At 42.8% G+C, this 19,069-nt stretch overlaps 1 protein-coding gene across 1 annotated transcript in view; it reads left to right on the top strand.

Annotated features, from left to right (window-relative positions):
- TMTC1 (transmembrane O-mannosyltransferase targeting cadherins 1) overlaps positions 1-19,069 on the top strand; it is a 141,014-nt gene that overhangs the window by 7,192 nt on the left and 114,753 nt on the right. Inside the window, exons 2-5 of the mRNA XM_066549630.1 lie at positions 5,112-5,289; positions 7,325-7,398; positions 8,553-8,729; positions 11,461-11,664. Of these exons, the coding sequence (XP_066405727.1) occupies positions 5,112-5,289; positions 7,325-7,398; positions 8,553-8,729; positions 11,461-11,664 (633 nt within the window). The remainder of the gene's footprint in view (positions 1-5,111; positions 5,290-7,324; positions 7,399-8,552; positions 8,730-11,460; positions 11,665-19,069) is intronic.

The following is a 19,069-nucleotide window of genomic DNA, read 5'->3' as shown; positions in this document are numbered from 1 at the left end:
GCCTTAACCATTATTGCCACTGATGCAGCTGCACCTCTTTTGGAGTGCAAATGCTCATTTTCCTGGCACGAAGTCCATGCATCTGTGGAGTTCATAAGGAGATTCCACCCTGCACTGAAAGTGGGTATTACTTTGCATAAACTTTGCCATATTTAATACACAATTTGAACAGGAAAAGATCATCACAGGAAACTTAATCCATCCTTATGTATTAAATTAATTGATATAAATCTGCATGTGAGCCTTCCTTATAAAAACTCTGGGGGTTTTATGAGGTATGGGATGCTGTGAGACTTTCCATTAATTGTTACTTGCTATAACAAATTACCATTATTATCCTGTGCATTTCTGTTTCATAACATGTTGTGTTTCATTGTTAGTCTTCTGAAAATAATAAAACAGATTAAACTAAACAAGAGCTGCCCAGGGATAATAACAAAGTCTATAAAAAGAGAAACTCTCCAATTATGGTATACAATATTATTAAATCATAAGAGACCTTAAGAAAGGTTGAATGAATCTTCATGTGTACAAGTGGATGAAAAGCACTATATAAGAGCTGGGGGGGGAGTGCTGGTGATTATATACTGTAAATAAGTGGGTATATATGGAATTTGTCTGCGAGCCTGTGCTCTTGCATCATGGACCCCTCTGACTCTGAGTCTGTGAGGATGAAGCCACAGAGTCCCACTGCATTTCCAGGCCCTCTCCGTGGGGAATTGCTTACCCAGAATTGATGTGTCCCTGGCAGCTTCTCTGCAGGACATCTGGTGGGACTGATGGAGGTTATAAGAGTGATCTGCTTTCTTCTGGAGAGCTGTTGTACAGCCTCTATTCAGTGAACCTTCAACAGAAGGCTGCTGCCTGTGGGGGTCTCTCTTTCTGAGGGTGAAGCTGTGCAATTCCTTTTCTGAGAGTGGATGGTGGAGGAATGGTAGAAAAGCTGCTACACGTGGCAAAACTGTGCTATTCCACTGTTCCTGGAGAACATCCATCAGCCTTAACAAAACCAAGGGATTTCTTATTTTGGTGTACCTCCTGCATGGGTGTGTATTTTGGGCAGTGCTCTGCCTTGGGTGTGACATGCTGAGCCACACTTGCTGCAACACTTGGGCCCAAAAACAGTGCTGAGTCTTGGCTTGAATACGTGTTTCAGTGCAGCCTGTCTGCCCTGCTGGGACATGTGATCAATGCTGAGATTTCTGTACTCACTTTTTTGTTTTGGTGGTGGCAGGGATGATGCTGGTCAGATCTGTTAGAAGATACATGTCAATGTCCCCTAGTATTGAGACACTGCACTTTGGTGTAGCTTTGGTGCTCTTCTCCTCCTTTCCCTGGGTCTTCTGAGGGCCTTTGCATTTGAACTGCCCTTTGCCATTTTGCAGGAGGTTTGGCCGAATCTTTGCTTCCAGTGACTCTTCCAGCAGAGGTGCCAAAGCAGTAAAAACTCTTCTCCAAGTGTTTAGTGGGTGGCTCCTCTGAGGAACAGCCTCCATGTCTGAGATGGTTGTATCTCCTCTTTTGAGGGTCTCTATTCCTAGCAGGGTTATCACTTGCTGTGTTCAGCCCCAGATCTTTAGGATGCTGTTTGCAAACACGTCTCTGTTTTGAGGAGCAGCCTGTTCATACAGCCCAGAGCACATCCTCTCCTCACTGTGTGCTCTAACAAGGCCACAAGGTGTGGAAGTAACAATTAATGGAAAGTCTCACAGCATCCCATACCTCATAAAACCCCCAGAGTTTTTATAAGGAAGGCTCACATGCAGATTTATATCAATTAATTTAATACATAAGGATGGATTAAGTTTCCTGTGATGATCTTTTCCTGTTCAAATTGTGTGTTAAATATGGCAAAGTTTATGCAAAGTAATACCCACTTTCAGTGCAGGGTGGAATCTCTTTATAAGATGTGTCTTACAAGTTGTGCTGCAGCTCAGGCAGAGGTTATGATCTTCATACAGAAATGGCTACATGATATGATTTTCCCCATTTGTGAGGCAGTGTAAGTTTGGAAATGCATGGACAGCACCACCTCCTTCCAGTGTAGTACTGTTTTTGCTTGCTAGAACTTCTGTTTATGAACATTATGTTGGAGAAAGACCACTCCTTCCTTAATTTTGAGATTCATATCTCTGTTTTACTTCCTTTGTTTGCTGAACAGTCTGCTGTGTATAATTGCTGCACGCTGCCGCCAGTAAACAAGACTGGCTCTCTCTGTTAGGGTATTAAAGATTAAGAGGAGAGAAGTAATTTTTTATTTACCCATCCCCTTCTTGGCTCCCTTGCCCAGAAGTTCCTCCACAGCTCCCCTGCAGCGGAGCAAATTTGGCATTCCATAGCAGGCTGCCTTTTTTCCCCCATGGCTGTGTGAGCTGGGCAGCTTTGCAGAGTTCTTGTGACTTGGATTAGAGCTGTTTGAAGACCCAGATTTTTGACATACAATAAATTTAACCACTGCTAACATTTCAACATCGTTCTGCTGGGATTGTTTCAGGACTAAAGAATGTTTCCTTCGTTGCCATGTGGCCTAATTTCTTATGACAAAGAGCTTTAGCAGCAAAGAGCACTGGTGTGAATATAGCACCTGCACACCCTCATGTTTAGTGTTCATGGACCACCAAAGATGGTATTTAAAACACACTTGCAGGCTGATTTTGCTGTTTAGGGGAAGAGTTACCTGAACAGAATGGTATTATGTTTGTGTTTTGTTCTGTTGCTTTTTATATATTTAAAGAACACGCAGGGGAACAGCCAGGCTGTGAGGCCGATGCTTTTACAGAGCTGTTCTCAATAATTTACATCAGGTAACTCACAGCTTACAAGCCTCATTGCCTTGGTGTTCACCCTGAGAAGGGGTGTGAAGGACTCACCCCACCTTTGGCATAGGGGACCTGATGGGGGGTAGGAAGATCCCTTACCTGTAAAGTTCTGCCTCTCCTGCCAGCAGACCTGTTTTGCTGGATGGGAAAGTGATCAGATGTGATCCATGGAGACTGATGATAGAATTTTCAAGAGTATTGCCACATGTCATGAGTTTAGTGTTTGGTTCTCACAACTTGGCCAACTAAATGAGAATTTCTCCCCTTTTGGTGCACAAGTTCATATCACCTGATATCCTGAGCACTTGTCCTCACCTGCCTGCATCTGCTTTCTCCAGAAATCAGATTCCCAGATCACACTTTGGTGTGATTGCATTTGAGGGGGACCAGTGGACTCTGCTTCAGCTGATACACAGCTAGAAATGATTTATTTGTATAAAGGATGTCTCCTGCAGAGGGTCCCTGTCATTGTGCACATCTGCAGGTGCCTTGGAGTGAACTGTGGCTCCTTTAGGGGCAGGGTGGCCCTGTGCTGCCCCTTGTTCCCTTGTGCTGGAAACATGATTCTGGCCTGGGGGTTCCTGCTGCTGCAGTGTATTTGCAGCTGAAGCTCTGGCTGGGTGTGTGTTACTGCCATTTGTTGTGGTTTGTCATTCAGTGCTGGTAGAAATGAGGGAAAGTGATGGATGTTGCTGCCCTGAAGTGGCTTGCAGGAGAAATGGGATAAAAAAATAAAAACCTCCAAACTCTTTGTGTATTCTTGAATCACACAGACTGATGTCTTGTCAAAATGTAACTACATCAACCCATACTTCAAAGGGAAAGGTCAAGTCATGCCAAAATCTCACTTTTTCACAAACTCTCTGGGTTTCATCTGTTGCCTCCACAAACACTCCAGTAGGAGCACAGCAGGAATGCACAAGTAAGACTCTTGGTCTGGTAAATTTGGATTGACCTGGAAAATCGAACCCAGGACAGCTAGCACTTCCTTGCTTATGAATAAGAAATGTAGAGTTATTTATAAAAAAAAAAAAAAAAAAAAAAAAAGTTGTCTGGCTCTCACAGGCCTCTTCACACCTCCTCTGTCTCACAGAAACACCTAAGGTGTTTTTTATAGTAGCAACAGCTCACTGGCCTTGCTGTCACGTCATGCTTGTCATGGGAGACCTGGAGTCTTTTAGTAACAGCAGGAAGGATTATTGACCCTATAGCATATTTACAACTGCATGTAAAATATTTAGATTGAGTTCTTCTTTTCACTGCTTATCTTGTCTTTTGTTTAGAAAAAGAAAAAAATCCTTCAACATTAGTTAGACATTTTTCCAGGTTCCCTGTTCATATATGGAGCCTTCCCTAGATAGGCACTATGCGTATGTGTGTATATTTGTGTAGATACATATATATATATACATATATATATATACATATATATATATTTGTCCAAATGTACAGATGTTGTTAATATTTAAGAGAATTATCTTCAACTGTGTGTAAGGCAAGGCTTGTCAGCAGCTGTTAGGGAAGCTGGCTGTAAAAAACAGTAACCAGAAGAATGTATTAATACATGCTGTCAAACAAATGTCATAACAGCTTGTTACATTTTATTTTTTTTTTAATGATCGACACAAATAATGAACCCTAATTGTCTCACTGAGTCTAGGGTGATGTTAGCTAACTTATCTTTGCCATCAATGTCCTTATAAAAATGATGTGAACTATTAGACAAGCTTCTTTATGCCAGTAAAGCATTTAAATAAAGGCTTAACCTTCAGTGTGTGACACTGTTTTGAAAGTTAAATGGGAGTAAATGCCCGTGTTATGCTAAGCAGATGCTCCAGCACCTTACCAAGTCCTTGTCTTGGCTGCTCCTGGGCAAAAGAATCTCTTCCAGAGCAGAAAATAACTACCCATGTTGTAAAGCTGCCATGTGGCCAACAGAACCACAGAAGATGCCAACAGGGAGATGGGACAAGTGCCATGATGTTGGCCAGGGTGATTTGCTGCTAGGGAAGCACAGGCGTGGTCTCACTGCAGTAAACTCTGCTGGGAGGGTGCAGCACTCTCCCACCTCTGTCAAAAGGCTGCCAAACACAACCACACAATATAAAAATTGGGGAAATGGTTTCTCTTTAATCAAATCAACCAAAGTTTAGAGCAGTTTGCAGTGATTAATAGCACTAACATTAGATGACTGCAAATGGGGCAAAAGGCATAATTTAGAGTATTTGAAAGCTGCCTTGCTATTAGAAGGTCTCTCAAATCTAGCAATGGTTTTGTTTTGTTTCCCTCCAGGTTAAACATATTGCTGGCTGGCATGAACCCCGTGTATTTCCACGCAGTGAATGTAATTTTACACTGTCTGGTGACTCTTGTGCTGATGTACACTTGTGACAAAGCTGTGTTCAAGGACTGTCGCCTTGCTTTTGTCACGGCGCTCTTCTTTGCTGTGCACCCCATTCACACCGAGGCTGTAAGTATGTGCCACCAAGCCTAAAAATAAATTAATTCTTCAAGATTCTAGGTTTTTTTGGTTTTTTTTTTAAGGAAATCTCTGAGTCATACAGAAAATTGTACTTGTGATTTTTTTTTTGCTGTGGGGGAGCAAAGGTGGGAATGTACTCTATTTAAAATAATTTGTAGGAGTCATTAAGGAAGAAGCACATTCATACTTGCAGTCTTTGTGCTCTGGAACTGAATTCTAAATGGTGGTCCTAATCAGGCCTGCTGGGAATAAATGGACAGTCAGGAGTTTTCTGAAACCAAAGACCTCAGTGAGGCTGTGCTCTCCTGCTGGGATATTGTTGCATGCCTTCAGTCATCTCCTATAGCCATCAGTTTAGGGATGAAAAGTGAAGGCAGCATTACTGTGTGTTCTGGAGGAGCTCTCTCAGACAGAGGTGGTGTGACTCACAGATTAATTAATATTTATTTCAATGAAAAGCTAGGAGAATCCTTTTCAGAAAAAGACTTGTTCACGAACACCAGCATAAGTGACAGAACAGCAGCTCATATTGGAAATCTTTCTGTTTGTTATAAGGAAACATTTAAAGACATAATCATTCCAAAACTGCAGTCTGTTAGTGCTAGGAGACACTTGTATAGCTAAAAGGAGTCTTGCTGTCTTGGAGAAGACAAGGTAATGTCCAGCTTCCCACACTGTAAAAAAGAAATGCTCTCATTAGCTGAGATACCACTGACATCACACTGCTCTCATTCCAAGCCTTTGTAAATGGGGGAGGGAAACGGCTCCTGTGGCTGAGAACTTTTGAGGAGAGATTACCTTAATAACAAAAAGCCACAAGCTTTGGAGTTACTCCCTGTGCTGTGTTGTGTGAACTAATCAGCTAGGCTCCTTTTGATAATACAGCTTTATATTTTAAGGGAGGTTTTAGATGAGGCCCTCTTGGAATTTATTTTTGTCTGGGTCAGAACTTTAATAGGTTAAAATAAATGCCAGAGCTCTGAATATAACTTAATTATGTAATCTCAAAAGGGGCGAGATTTCAAAGGGCCTTTTATTTGCTTTATGGGTGATTTTTAGATCCTTATGAAATAGGATATTCAAAAAACTGTAAAAAAGAGTGTTTATCTATTCTTCTTCAGTATTCCCTCTTTTATAAAAAGATTTTGTTCATTAATCTGTAGGAAGAAACTCTTGCAAATTCAGATTGCTCAGGAGGAATAAATTCTGTAAATTCTGTCCTATCCCTTTGTGGTGATAAAGTTCATTCCAATGTTACTTATATAGTAAGTAATTTTCTTTAACAAATTTCAGTACTGGGAGTTGGATGCATTTCTCATCTAAGCCTTATTATACAAAATTAAAACAAATCCTTAAAACTGGCATTTTCTTTATAGCTTAATATTTTATTAAGTAGGGAATGACTTTACTGTTGGCTTACTCATTTGTTTTGCCAAGCTAGAAATGCAGCAGACAAAACTGAGCATACCCTACACTCTGGTGGTGTTCACAGGGGTCCCAGGAAGAGGGAAGAGACGAGGATCTGACTCCATGTTTCAGAAGGCTGATTTATTATTTTATGATATATATATATATATTATATTAAAACTACACTAAAAGAATAGGAGAAAGGATTTCATAGAAGGCTAGCAAGGAATAGAAAAGGAATGATAATAAAATCTTGTGACTGACCAGACAGTCCGAGCCAGCAGGACTGTGATTGGCCATTAGTTAGAAACAACCACATGAGACCAATCACAGATCCACCTGTGGCATTCCACAGCAGCAGATAATCAATGTTTACATTTTGTTCCTGATGCCTCTCAGCTTCTCAGGAGGAAAAAATCCGAAGGAAAGGATTTTTCATAAAATGTGTCTGTGACACTACACTATCCAAATAACATTTTGGTATGCTGAGGGAGGATAACACTGAGAGATCAAAAACTTAAAATAGTAGCTTTGAGCATGGATTATTGAGGCAGTCAGTGAGTGTTTGTACTTTTTTAGATGTGATTTTACACCTGTGTGTCTCCTTTCCTTTCAGGTAACAGGTATAGTAGGCAGAGCAGACGTCCTCGCCTGTCTACTCTTTCTGTTGGCTTTTCTCTCCTATAATAGGTACGTGGTAACATCATGAGATTCTTTGTTCTGAGGAGGGCACCAGAGGCAGCTGTCAGTGTTTCATGGCTGTTGGCAGAGGTGCCTCCCACAGCTCTGCTGTGTGGAATTGTCCTGGCCCCTGCTTGCAGCCATGGTGATGCTTATGAGAACAAAAAACCACTAAACCAGGAGTCAACATTGACAATCCCTCTTCCACTGGCATTGCTGCTGACCATGCAACAGAGGAGGGCTTGTAAAAATGGTAAAAAAATGTTTTCAATGGAAGGCAAATTGTCTGTGTGTAGAGTGAAGAGCAGGCAGACACATGCCTGCCTTTCAAATGCGTGCTGTGACTGTGGGACTCTGGAACACCTGGTCTGAGAGAGTTAAGGAGTGTGTCTAGACCATTAGTCATCCTTTTCAGGTGAAAACTTGGCACTGCTTGCTGCTCTGTGTTCTAAAACTGGAACTGAACAAGTATAGATACAGAAATAGCTGCCTTGGATGGGCTTTCTGCACCTTTTGCATTATTTACAGTTTGAAATAACATTGTTTGCATTCAGAAATAGCACCATGTCATCACAGCCACAGGGAGAAACTGCTGATATCCCTGTGGGGCTGTCTGCTGCAAACCCACTGTGCTGTTTTCTTGAGAAGGTGTGAAGCACAGTGACCCCAGAGGAATCTGCCTGTTTGATTTCAGTTCTTTCCTGCCTTCTCCCATGTGATAGGGGCTTGCTGCCCAGTCTGTTAGTGATTAGGACACATCTCTGACTCAGGGGACTGTGGGTGGGATGGAGGAATTTTTGCTTGCCTCGTGCTTTTTGTCCCAGAAGGAGAATTAAGCATGTGTGTTCCACATGACAGAAAGCAGGTGTTTTCCTGCCTTTTCTGTACTTTGCCTTCCCCTGACTGTTTCAAGTCTACTTTATTTTTCTGCTTGTCTTTGTTTCACCTCTTGTGCACCAAGAATTGCAGCAGCTCCCCATATTTTCATCTGCCTTTCCTGTCCTGTGGCTAAGCCTTTTCTCATTTTAGATCGTTCATGTCTTGACATGTTTGTGTCAGCCATCTTAAGGCATTAAGGAAAAGTGTCTCAGTATTTGTGTGACTGTAATACACATGAAAATAGCAGAGAAGTTAAGATATTTCATGTCAATTCTGTTTTTCAGGAGTGTGGATCAGCTTTATGTTGGGGAACATTTCCCTCCCACTGCCTCCCCATTCTTTTTGCTGCTTAGTTTATTCCTTGGGACGTGTGCAATGCTGGTGAAAGAAACTGGAGTCACTGTGTTTGGTGTGTGCTTGGTTTATGACTTCTTTTCCCTCTCCTACAATGGACTCAAATTGTAAGTAACTTCTTACGCTTATGGTGCTTTTCAGGTCTTTTCACCTAGATGGTAGTCTAAAATATGTATTATTATGGTATACAGCACTGGGGGGAGATGGACTTGCCCTGTTAAATTAGATGGATATTTGACAAATTTGAAGGGACCCACAATTGCTTTCTGTGTTTTGTGGTGGTGGGGTTTTTTTTATTTTTTAATTTTTTTTATTTTAAATTTTTTGTTACTCTTTTGCTGCCTGATTACTTTTGTTGGGTAAATCGACCAGATGTGAAGAACTGATCCCTGAAATGCTGAATTCACCCTGGCAAGGCTAACATTTATTTTTAGTGTGGGAGTTCTGACTGAAGCATCAACATCCTAAAATTTCTCTGGTTTAACTCCTTCCAGTCACAATGTCTGCTTGATTATTCCATCACAATGCCATGGGTTTAGAAATGTTACATGATGTTTGGTGGTAAAATCAGATTTGATATTTTTTCTGTCCTTTCAGAATGGAAAAAGAGGGAAAATACCCATCCATTTCTGGTTGGAATAATTAGCAGCTCTCAGAAGTCACTGGAGAAAAATAAAATACTTTGAAGTTTGTACCCCTCACCCACTTAGTGTCACAAATAGCAATGCTGTTTTCCATCTCCATTCAGAGTCAGAAGTCCTGGTTTATTAGAAAATTTTTATAATAACAATTACATATGGGTTTTATCTGTTTTTTTCTCAAAACATCCTTGGTGCAGATCTATGAGTGAATGTAAGAGCTCAGTGCTCCTGAGAATGGGAGTTCTTGCTCCTCGTATCATTTCTTGTGTTTCCACTGGTGCTGCCCACCAGCCCTGGAACCTGTCACACGCTACATGAGCTTGTGTCTATCTGGGTTATAAAAAGGACACTGAATTTGTGTTTCTGCAGTAAATTAAATGAACAGAGCTGGCACAAGGTGAGATCAGCAGCTGCAGGGAGGAGAAGGGGGACTCTCAGGAGCATCAGACCTGCCCTCTGGCAGCGCTAGAAATCAGCAGGCAGGGGATTCCTCCTCTTTTCACTGGATAAGTAGTTCCTAATGGTGGGACTGGTGGGCAAGGAGCCAGGGAGATTTCTGGGGGCTGACAGCCAGCTTGCTTGTTAACACTTGTATTTACACCCTGACAGGCTGTTTCGGGAGCTGCCTGGCTAAAGGGAACACAACTGTTAATTAACTGCAGGGAAATCTGTGCCTTCCTCCTCCCTCTTTTCCTCAGTCTCCCCCTTCCATAGGCCCACATTCCAGGGGGTCTCTTCAAGCTATTTTTTTGTTTCAGTGGCGCCCACCTGCCCAGATGTGGCACTATTTATCTTGTAGGAATGAAGCTCTTTTGTCCAGATGTGCTGTATTGTGTTATCTCCTCTGGTTGCATGTATTGTGCATTTATCTCTTTGTGATGCTCAAGATTTTATGACTGCATTTGACTTTAAGGGGCAGCAGAAAACAAACAGCCTTCTATGTGCTGCTGAAAACTGACCTGCTCCTTCTTCCAACCTCTCCAGATTTGTTTTCTGTTTAAAAGTGGTGGAACATCGTTTGTTTTTTGGAGCAAAAAATTAGGAGTGACACCACAGTGCTTCCCATCTTAACAGAGGTCCAGAGAACAGCTTGATACAGGAGTGCTCATCTTCTCTTGCTGTCAAGTCTCTAGTTCTAGTTAGGAACTAATAAATACTGTCCTCTCAGCACACAAAGGCTTTTTTTATGGATTGAAGTAATGTTGTCTGTTGTAGTTTTGTTAAAGATAGGTTAGAAACCGTTGTAAAATGTGATGGTGTTCACAGGCGTCCCAGGACGAGAGAAGAGACGAGGATCTGACTCCATGTTTCAGAAGGCTGATTTATTATTTTATCATATATATTATATTAAAACTATACTAAAGGAATAGAAGAAAGGATTTCATCAGAAGGTTTGAAAGGAAAGGAGTGGAATGGAATGATAACAAAGGCTTGTGACTGACCAGACAGTCCAGACAGCTGGACTGTGATTGGCCATTAATTAGAAACAACCACATGAGACCAATCCCAGATGCACCTGTTGCATTCCACAGCAGCAGATAACCATTGTTTACATTTTGTTCCTGAGGCCCCTCAGCTTCTCAGGAGAAAAAATCCTAAGGAAAGGATTTTTCATAAAATGTGTCTGTGACAGTAAAAAAGTTGATAATTGTTAAACATGTACTGTTAGTTTGGTTGTTATATTGTAAAAGGGGTTTAAAGGATAGTTACAAGAAATATGGTACAAAATGTACCATAACACACCTCAGTAAAGTGCAGCACCCCCCAGTGAAACGAGCCAGCCTGGACAGAGCTGTAATGGGCCAATCCAGTGCCTTAAACCTTCGTGCAAATGAAGGATCCAAAAAGAAACCAATCCAAAGGGACAAAAACCAGGATAAAAAGGGGCTTCTGACCCACTGAATGTGCGCTGCTCCATCGGGGCCATCGCTGCTGAGCAGCCCCAGCGCCGGCGCTGCAGCATCCTCAGCAGGAGCGCTCCTGCTCAGCCCGGGCCCCTTGCTTTAGGCCTTTCTTTTCTTACAATAAATACTGAAATCACTTTACTACCGGGAGCCTGCTCTCGTTTTTAACACTTTGATACCGCGTTGTGCCGATTTCACAGCGTTCAGCCTTTGGATGAGTGAAAGTGCCAAGAGTACAAGTCCTCACATCCTTTTCTTTCCCTCCTTTCCTTCCTTTTTCTGCCTTTTCTCAGGAGGAACGGGGGCATTCCCCAGAGGCCCTCCCGGCCGCCCGTGCGCGCTCCGTGGGGCTCGCCGCCGTCCGGCCGGGAGAACGGGAAGCAGCAGCAGCAGCAGCGCTGTGCCCAGCGCGGCGCCTGGAGCTCCTGCCACCCGCCCGTGCCCCGGGAGCAGCCCAGCCTGCCCGTGCCCAGCAGGGCCATCTGGGCCATCCGCAGGTACTGCTGCACACTCCTGCTCTGTTCGCCTTGTGTTAGCCCTTTTTAATCCTGAAATTGCTGGGGTTGCTCTTGTGTTACCGGAGGGGGAAGGCGGGAGGAGGTGGAAGGAGGGTTAAAGGAGAAAGGAGGAGAATATCTATTGGAAATCAGGGCAACCCCAGTGATGGGGAGAGAATGATGCATCTGACTCTATGGATATCAGAAGGTGTAGCAGGCACAGGGCCTGCAAGGCCTCTCTGGTGGTCAGCAGACTAAGATAGGAGATGCTCAGTCATGATACTGGACCTAAGAAGCCCCTTTTTCTGCCTCCAGACCCGTGCTTATCTCTCTGTAAGACTATAGCTCACTTTCCTTTGACCCTTACTATTGGACAATTCTAAATTCAATTCAATCCTAAAACCCCTGTACCCTATATAAAGAGCTGCTTTTGCCTGGTTTGGCAGAAGAGCTCTCCCTGAGAACCTTCACAGAAGACCTCAATAAAGTCACCCTTGTGGAACCTCACACAGCCTTCTCATCTCTCTCCCTGTGTCTGCCAAAGGCACTTAGCAAGCAAAGAGCTGAAATCACAAAATGAGCTGATAATCACAAAAGATCTGGTATCACTTAAACTTGCTAAGATAGCCTGTGGCTGGGAGCTCCTTGGGAACTGAGGCTGTGCTGAACAGGACGGCGCTATCTGGACCTAGCAGCCCACAGGGATACGCTGAAACCTGGCCAAGGCTGCATTAAGGAGATTTATTAATTACTTTATTATGCTATATTACTATACTATATTACACTATATTATATGACATCTAAAACTGAATCTGCCCAAGCGCTCAACTGCGCAGAATCTCGTGACTGACTGCTGACTGACAGTCTGCACTCACGCTTGGCCCTTGTGAGAAATAACTGCTCACTCTGAAAATTTCAAAAGGTTTATTAAACCTTGACAAAAATACAACAAAGGACTACATAGGGAAAAAGTTGCAGTGCTGAGAACTGCCCCTCACACACACCACATGGCCAGTACCACTTCAAGCTGGATGCTCAGTCTTTTATACCCCTCGGGGTTGCATCAGCCAGCCCTGGCCCCTCCCAAAGTCTGTCAGTCAGCTCTTCTTTGCCATTTATCAGTGGAGATGCTTGCTTGTAACTGGGTTGGAGGTCAGGTGTTGCCGTGCTGCCCCCCTAAGCACCCCCAAGCTTTTCCATTCCCCACTGCCCCATGCCAGGGACACCTGTGCAGCCTCTTTGTACCTGTCCTGGACAGCCCAGGCTGTCTGATGGCAACAGTACAGGGGGGAAAGGAACTGTGGGGAGAACAGAGGACATCTAAACTGCAATAACATAACTATACATCACTAAAGCTTTTCTTAATATTCACACAATAGTGATCTTTTAATTGTGAGAGCCAATCATCTCATTACCCATCTCTAACACCCTGATAGGCCAAGGAAGCAACACACTATCACTTTGGGTAAACAGTCTCCATATTGCATTCTTCTTTGGCACAACACAGGAGCAGCGAATGGGATAAGAATTGTTTTGATCATTCTTTTCTCTGCTTCTCTTAGGTTCAGAGAATGTGAATCCCACAAATATCTGAGGACATGTTAGTATTTTTGTTCTCTTTGATCCTTGTATTTGTCTCTGTTTTCCCTGATGGATAGTATCAGACAATTGTTCAGGTTGGAAAAGATGTCTAAGACTATCGAGTCCAACCATTACCTCAGCACTGCCAAACCTGCTGCTAAACCATGTCCCTAATGCCACATCTGCACATCTTTTAAATAACTTCAGCAATGGTGACTCCACTGCTTCCCTGGCCAGTCTGTTGTTGACAACCCTTTCAGTGAAGAAAATGTTCCTAATATCTAATTTTAAACTTCCCTGGCATGTCTTGAGGCCATTTCCTCTTGTTGTGTTGCTTGCTACTAGGGAGAGACTGATGCCCACAACAGGGTGTAGGAGGTTAATATAAAAAATATCTTCTGTCTTGTTCCATCATCTTGTTCCTTGTTTCTTTCACTCCTGTTTTTTTGTACTGCTTTCTCCCCTCCTTTGCTTTGTACTTTTTTCCAGACACCCTCCCTCTGCCCCCGCTTTTGGGAACATCCCTTTCTTGCACAAAGGGAAAGCCTCTCGCCTCCCAGCCTCTTCAGGAGAGGCTGCAGAAGCTGAGTTGGAGAGCCTGTGCACGTGGGATGGCTCCAGAGTGAGCTCCTCCACGCTGCCAATTGGCATTTGCTTTTTGGCAGCTGCCTCTTCAAGTGTTGTGAAGGATTTCTGCACATGGCAAACCAAGCCCTGCGTGTACATAGCTGCTTTCTGTTTGAAAAGGGGCTCGCGTGGTGGTGTGAGCTGCTCAGCTGCTCTCTTCTCAAGTCACTGACTGTGTACAACACACTTGCAATGGCTTGCTGTGTGAGAGTTGGCTGTGGGATGCCCAAAGTGGAGCTGGCTTGGTCCCAGTGGCTGAGAGGGAAGCGTGCCTGTGAGAGTTGTGCTGTTGACATATGATATGAAACAGGAAGAACTCAATACAATTTCTCTATTAAAATACGTTCTGTATTAAAAAAAAATCCTTGCTATAGAAGAAAAAAGAAAATATGAAGTTGCTGTTGAATCTGTAAGATTCATTATGCAATTTTTCCTTATAATTTACATTTGTCTGACTTGTGTAGGTCTTCTTGCATAGCAAAAGGATGGGGGGAAAAAAAGCTTTAAATATTTCAGAAGCTCCAAAATTGGTGGACAGACTTTGCACAGTGAAGTAGCTTCAGGTATCTTATTTAGTCTACCAGGTTACTAGTTGTAAGGTTTTAATTAGAATAAAGTAGTAGGGCACTAATCTGTACTTTTAAGTACTTGTAATATGATCAAGTAGGTTCCTATTTAATAATAATTTATTATACCTCTTCTTACTAGAGCTGAAAAATGCAGGAAGATGTAATGGAGGATTTAAGGGAATTGGTCTAATTAGCAGTAACTGGAGCTAGTTATGTAAATTCTTGGTGCAGAGATATTTTTGTTCTTTATTGTCACTTGCTCTTATCTTCAGCTATCCAGTGAATATGTGGGTTGCAGTCCCAGTTGCCTTTAGGAGTAAGGAATGAGTTAGTCTGGAGGAAGTTGTAGGTTTTATCACCACTATTTATTGCAATTTTGGGGAATGCTGGCATATGCTACTGAGATGAGATGACTAGAATCTCTTGTGGGTTTGATCCATCTCCCTGAGTTTTAAAACCTGAAGGAGGCTTATGAGTGTGTGTGCATTTCCATATGATATAAATGGGGAAGGACAGACAGGAACTTTCATGTAGGCTTGTACTTGAGTTTGGGGTAAGGCCTCAGTGCTTTCACTCTGGTGTGCAATGTGTCCTGTTAAAAATCACTGTCAACGGCAATCGTCACTAATTCTCTTTTTCATCATTTGTTGAAGCCACTGAAAACTGGGATCTATTTTTTTACCTTTTTTTCTTTTCTTAATTGGTTTTGGTTATGCCATGTTCTGCCTTACACTTTGTGTTGCTAAGTGTGGTCCAGCCCATGAACACCTCCAAGCCACCTAATCACTCTGAAGATTTTGGGCCATATAAATAATTGGGGACTGCAGTCTAAGCTTCTTGAAAAACAAGATTCCACAATAGCTTGCTTACTTTTGAAACTGAAACCTCTGTTTCTCTTCCTCTTCTCTTCCTAGAAGCTCATTTTTATTGTGTCTGCTGGTGGTGAGACTCTTCCCTTGCAGTGGACCATAGACTGGAATTAATGCTGCTATTTTCCATATGTATGAATGGTTGCATGGTGGTTTTTTTAGGTTATTTTTATTTACGTATTTAATTTTAATTTTTTTTGTCAGGTTACAGAAAAAGCAGGTGTCCCTGGAGCTGTGCCCAACAGCATCACTTTAAATCTGTGTTGTGTGTGTAAAAGAGAGTGTGGGAGCTCACTACTCATTAGCATTTTGGGAACCAGGCCCAAAACCCCATTGATTCAAAATCCAATGAAATCCTAAAGGCTGTAGCAGGGATAAATGGGATCTGATGACTAAACTGGTGGTGCTGTTGTTTCCTCTTACAGTAGCAAGGGAAGGAAGATGGAAATGCTCTGCAGAATGCGGTGCATTCCAGGGATGTCTGTGCTGGCCCTAAGTTTGATAGACTGTGAGGAAAAATATGTTGAGGTCATAACAGATCTTCCCTGAGTCCCTGTGCAGTGTGCATGGTCAGGGGTTGAGCTGAAACAGATGCTGTCCTTCAGCATGAGGGAAGAGCAGAGGGAGAGGTGGAGGGAAGGCACTGGCACACACAGTGTGGGACTGTGCAGCAATTGTTTGGCTTTTCCTCACTGCCTGCTTGTGTTTACAATCCTTGTGTAGCAATGCTATCTAATTTTTTTTTCTTTTTTTTGACTAATATGAGAGTATAGCACATTTCTGCTTAAACATGAAATTACTCTTCAAAAAGCAAGAAGTGTCAGCTGAATTTTTGTTCCTTTCCCATGCCACACAGTGCAATGCTACATCCTCGATTTGTAACTGATAAGGACAGAACAGTGTGACCACTTTCCCAGATGTGGGCTTTCATGTGTGCAAACTTCACCTTTTCTTGAATTTGTTAGAGGGTGTTTGATAGGAAAGTGTGGGTATGAAACTGCCTGGGTTATAAAAGTGAGAGGAGAACACTTTCTGTTAGATGGGGTACAAACTTCCTTAAATTTTGGTGAGTTGTTCCCAGTTGCACTTACACACCCTGGAGGTCAGTGTTGGTTGCTTTCAAGTGCAAAGCACAGCAGTAAAAAGCAATGTGTGTCTCTGAGAAAAGCAGCAGGGAGGTAACTATTGTTCATGTGGTGTGTTTGCCCCTGACTAAAATGAGGCAGGAAACCTGGGTACTTGTCTCTGGCCTGAAAGTTCCTTGCCATGCAGCAGCGAAATAGCAAGGAAGTGTTAAAGGGCTTTGCAAACATCAGTGCAAAAGCTGGTGAAGAAATTCCAGGGCAGTTTGGGATTGTCTGTGGTGAAAAAGGTCTGGGTATGGGAATAAATCACATGGACTCCATTTCCTTCATGGTGGAAAAAAGTCCCCTGTTTATTCACATAACTCCTTTTTATACAGTTTTACAGATCTTGTGTGTGACTCCAATTGCTCAATAGTTTTCTAGTTGTTACACACTTACTGGTGTGTAACAAGTTGTCACCCTCTATTGATTGGTCACTCAAACCCTCCGTGTGTACGTGCAGGAAAAGTTGTTTGTGAGAGATAGTTTTCATTTTTCTGTCTAAAAACAGTTTATACAGGTGCAAGTTGTTTTTCAGCCAGGAGCAGATTGTTATGCTAACGAACTGCTCACACCAGAATTGCTTTCACATGGGAACTTGCAAAATGCGAGCCTGACAAGGCCAGCCATTGATGTTAGGAGAACAGGCTTGCTTTTATGAAGCCTTTCTTTATGATTTTTCTACCTTACTGCAACATCTGGGAGCCCAGCAGTCCAAATGCTTTTCTTCTTTAGGAAAGCAAAACGAGTAATCTGGAGCATTAAGCACTAGAGCCAGCCCAGGCTTTTTCCTTCTTCTGTCACTGGTGATGTCCTCAGGGTTGCAAGATGTTACAAATAAAGGATCAAGCTCCTAGTCTGTGATGCTCTGAGCAAAGGTTGGTATGAATTGCCTCTGTGTGAAAGCAGAGGAAAGGAAGTGCTGCATTGTCACTGGCTATAGGCCGATTCTTTTTTTTCCCTTAATTTATATTTAAACTTGAATTGAGAATAGGACAACACAAGTTTGCTCCAAAGGGCAAGTAGGGCCCTGAGTCCCAAGGCCTGGGGAGGCACAGTGTGTGCTGAAAGATGGCAGATTAGGTAAGTGTCATGGCTATCCTGGGATCTGTGGGATGCTGCTTCTGGGGTGTTGCAAGTTGTTTCAATTCTAGCAGGTTTGCTAAGGCTCTGTCATTCTTGCTATTTAGTAAGCCTAAGTTATGAATGAAGTTTGGCTGCCTCTGGGGAGGTGGATTGCAGAGGTGGCTTTGGCCTGTCGTTTGTTCTTCTCTGAATTCAGTTCTTCAGATGGTTTTTCCATTGTGAGTTTGAGCAATAGCTCTCTCTGCTGCTGTGTCTGTACAGTCTGCATAGGAAATGTTGAGTGAATCTTTCTATCTTTCTGAAGGCCAGGAATTCCCCTGCAGTCAGTGACAATATTTATTGTCATGCACAGATGGTACCTGAGGCCACCAGAAGGCTCTGCTAGAGTCTAGAAATGTGTGAGATGTGGGTGCCCCTGTGTTACAGCCACGGATTCAGCCCAAGGATTAACATGCTCTGGCCTGAAACTGTCTTCCAGAGAACCCTTGTGTAATCTTGGGGAAATAATTACATCTCTCTGTTCCCATGGCATGTGCTGGAAGATGAGGCACAGTAATGCACGCTGCTTTTCTATTTCTATTTGTGTGATGTGCTGGTTGTCTTCTGTCTCCCTCCCAAAAGAGAAACAAAGCCAGGGATTCTCTCTTAGGCATGCTTGTGCCATTATGTGTCTTAATTTTTGAAATCTTCAAGTGCTGTTTCAGTGCAAGTAACTGAACTCATTGCTTGCAGACTGAAGTTCAGTTAAGAGCAGCACTGCTTTGATATGGTGATGACTAAGGTTGCATGAATGCAGAAAAAAGACTTGTTTAGACCTCATTGTGCTGCAAAAATATGCACTAGCCAGATAAGAAAGATCTGCTTTAATTTTGGCTTCCTTGTGTGTTTTTATTGTGACAGTCTTTAATTACACTATCACATGGCTTTTTCTTTTTTGCACAATCCCTGCTCGATTCATTGCCCAGAATGGATGGGGATCAGTTAATGAGTAACTATTTGATATTTTGTTTCTTCCTGGTCCAGAGCATTGCCCCATGCCCTATTTACTTCGTGTTATTCAAGTCCTGCTCTGAGACAGATTTACAACTTCTCTGTAATTCCTCTGTGTACACACTACCAAGTGCTGGTATTTCCTTGCAGTTTGTTACTTAGGTCTGCAATCTTCTAAAGTACTTTTGGCATAGTTTCTGGATGTGTAACTTCCTTACTGTTCAGAACAAGTAAAGTGAATAGCCAGAAATTTTACAGTGGGGAACCACATGGATGTTGAGTTGGATTCACCTTTGTATTTACTTCATGGACATCTGCTGGTTGAGCAAGCAGGCTGTCTGGAGGCAGCAGTAGACTGTGCTCTGTAGGAGTCAGTCTTGAGAGGTGAGGGACCTCTTCCTTTAGATATTTGCAGGCTGAGGAGGCACAATGATATGCTGTTCCCTTCCAGACTTGGAGAAGAATGAACCCAGCCCAGCATGTGCAGCTTCTTCTGGTAGTCCTTTCCTTCCTCTCTCCCCAGTTAGTTGCCCTGCCTCATCTGCTACAGCCTGTCCTC

This window comes from Molothrus aeneus, chromosome 5, assembly GCF_037042795.1.
Source record: "Molothrus aeneus isolate 106 chromosome 5, BPBGC_Maene_1.0, whole genome shotgun sequence".
Lineage (NCBI taxonomy): Eukaryota > Metazoa > Chordata > Aves > Passeriformes > Icteridae > Molothrus > Molothrus aeneus.
Note: the sequence above shows the minus strand (reverse complement) of the source record. Positions and strands in the feature narration are given on the sequence as shown.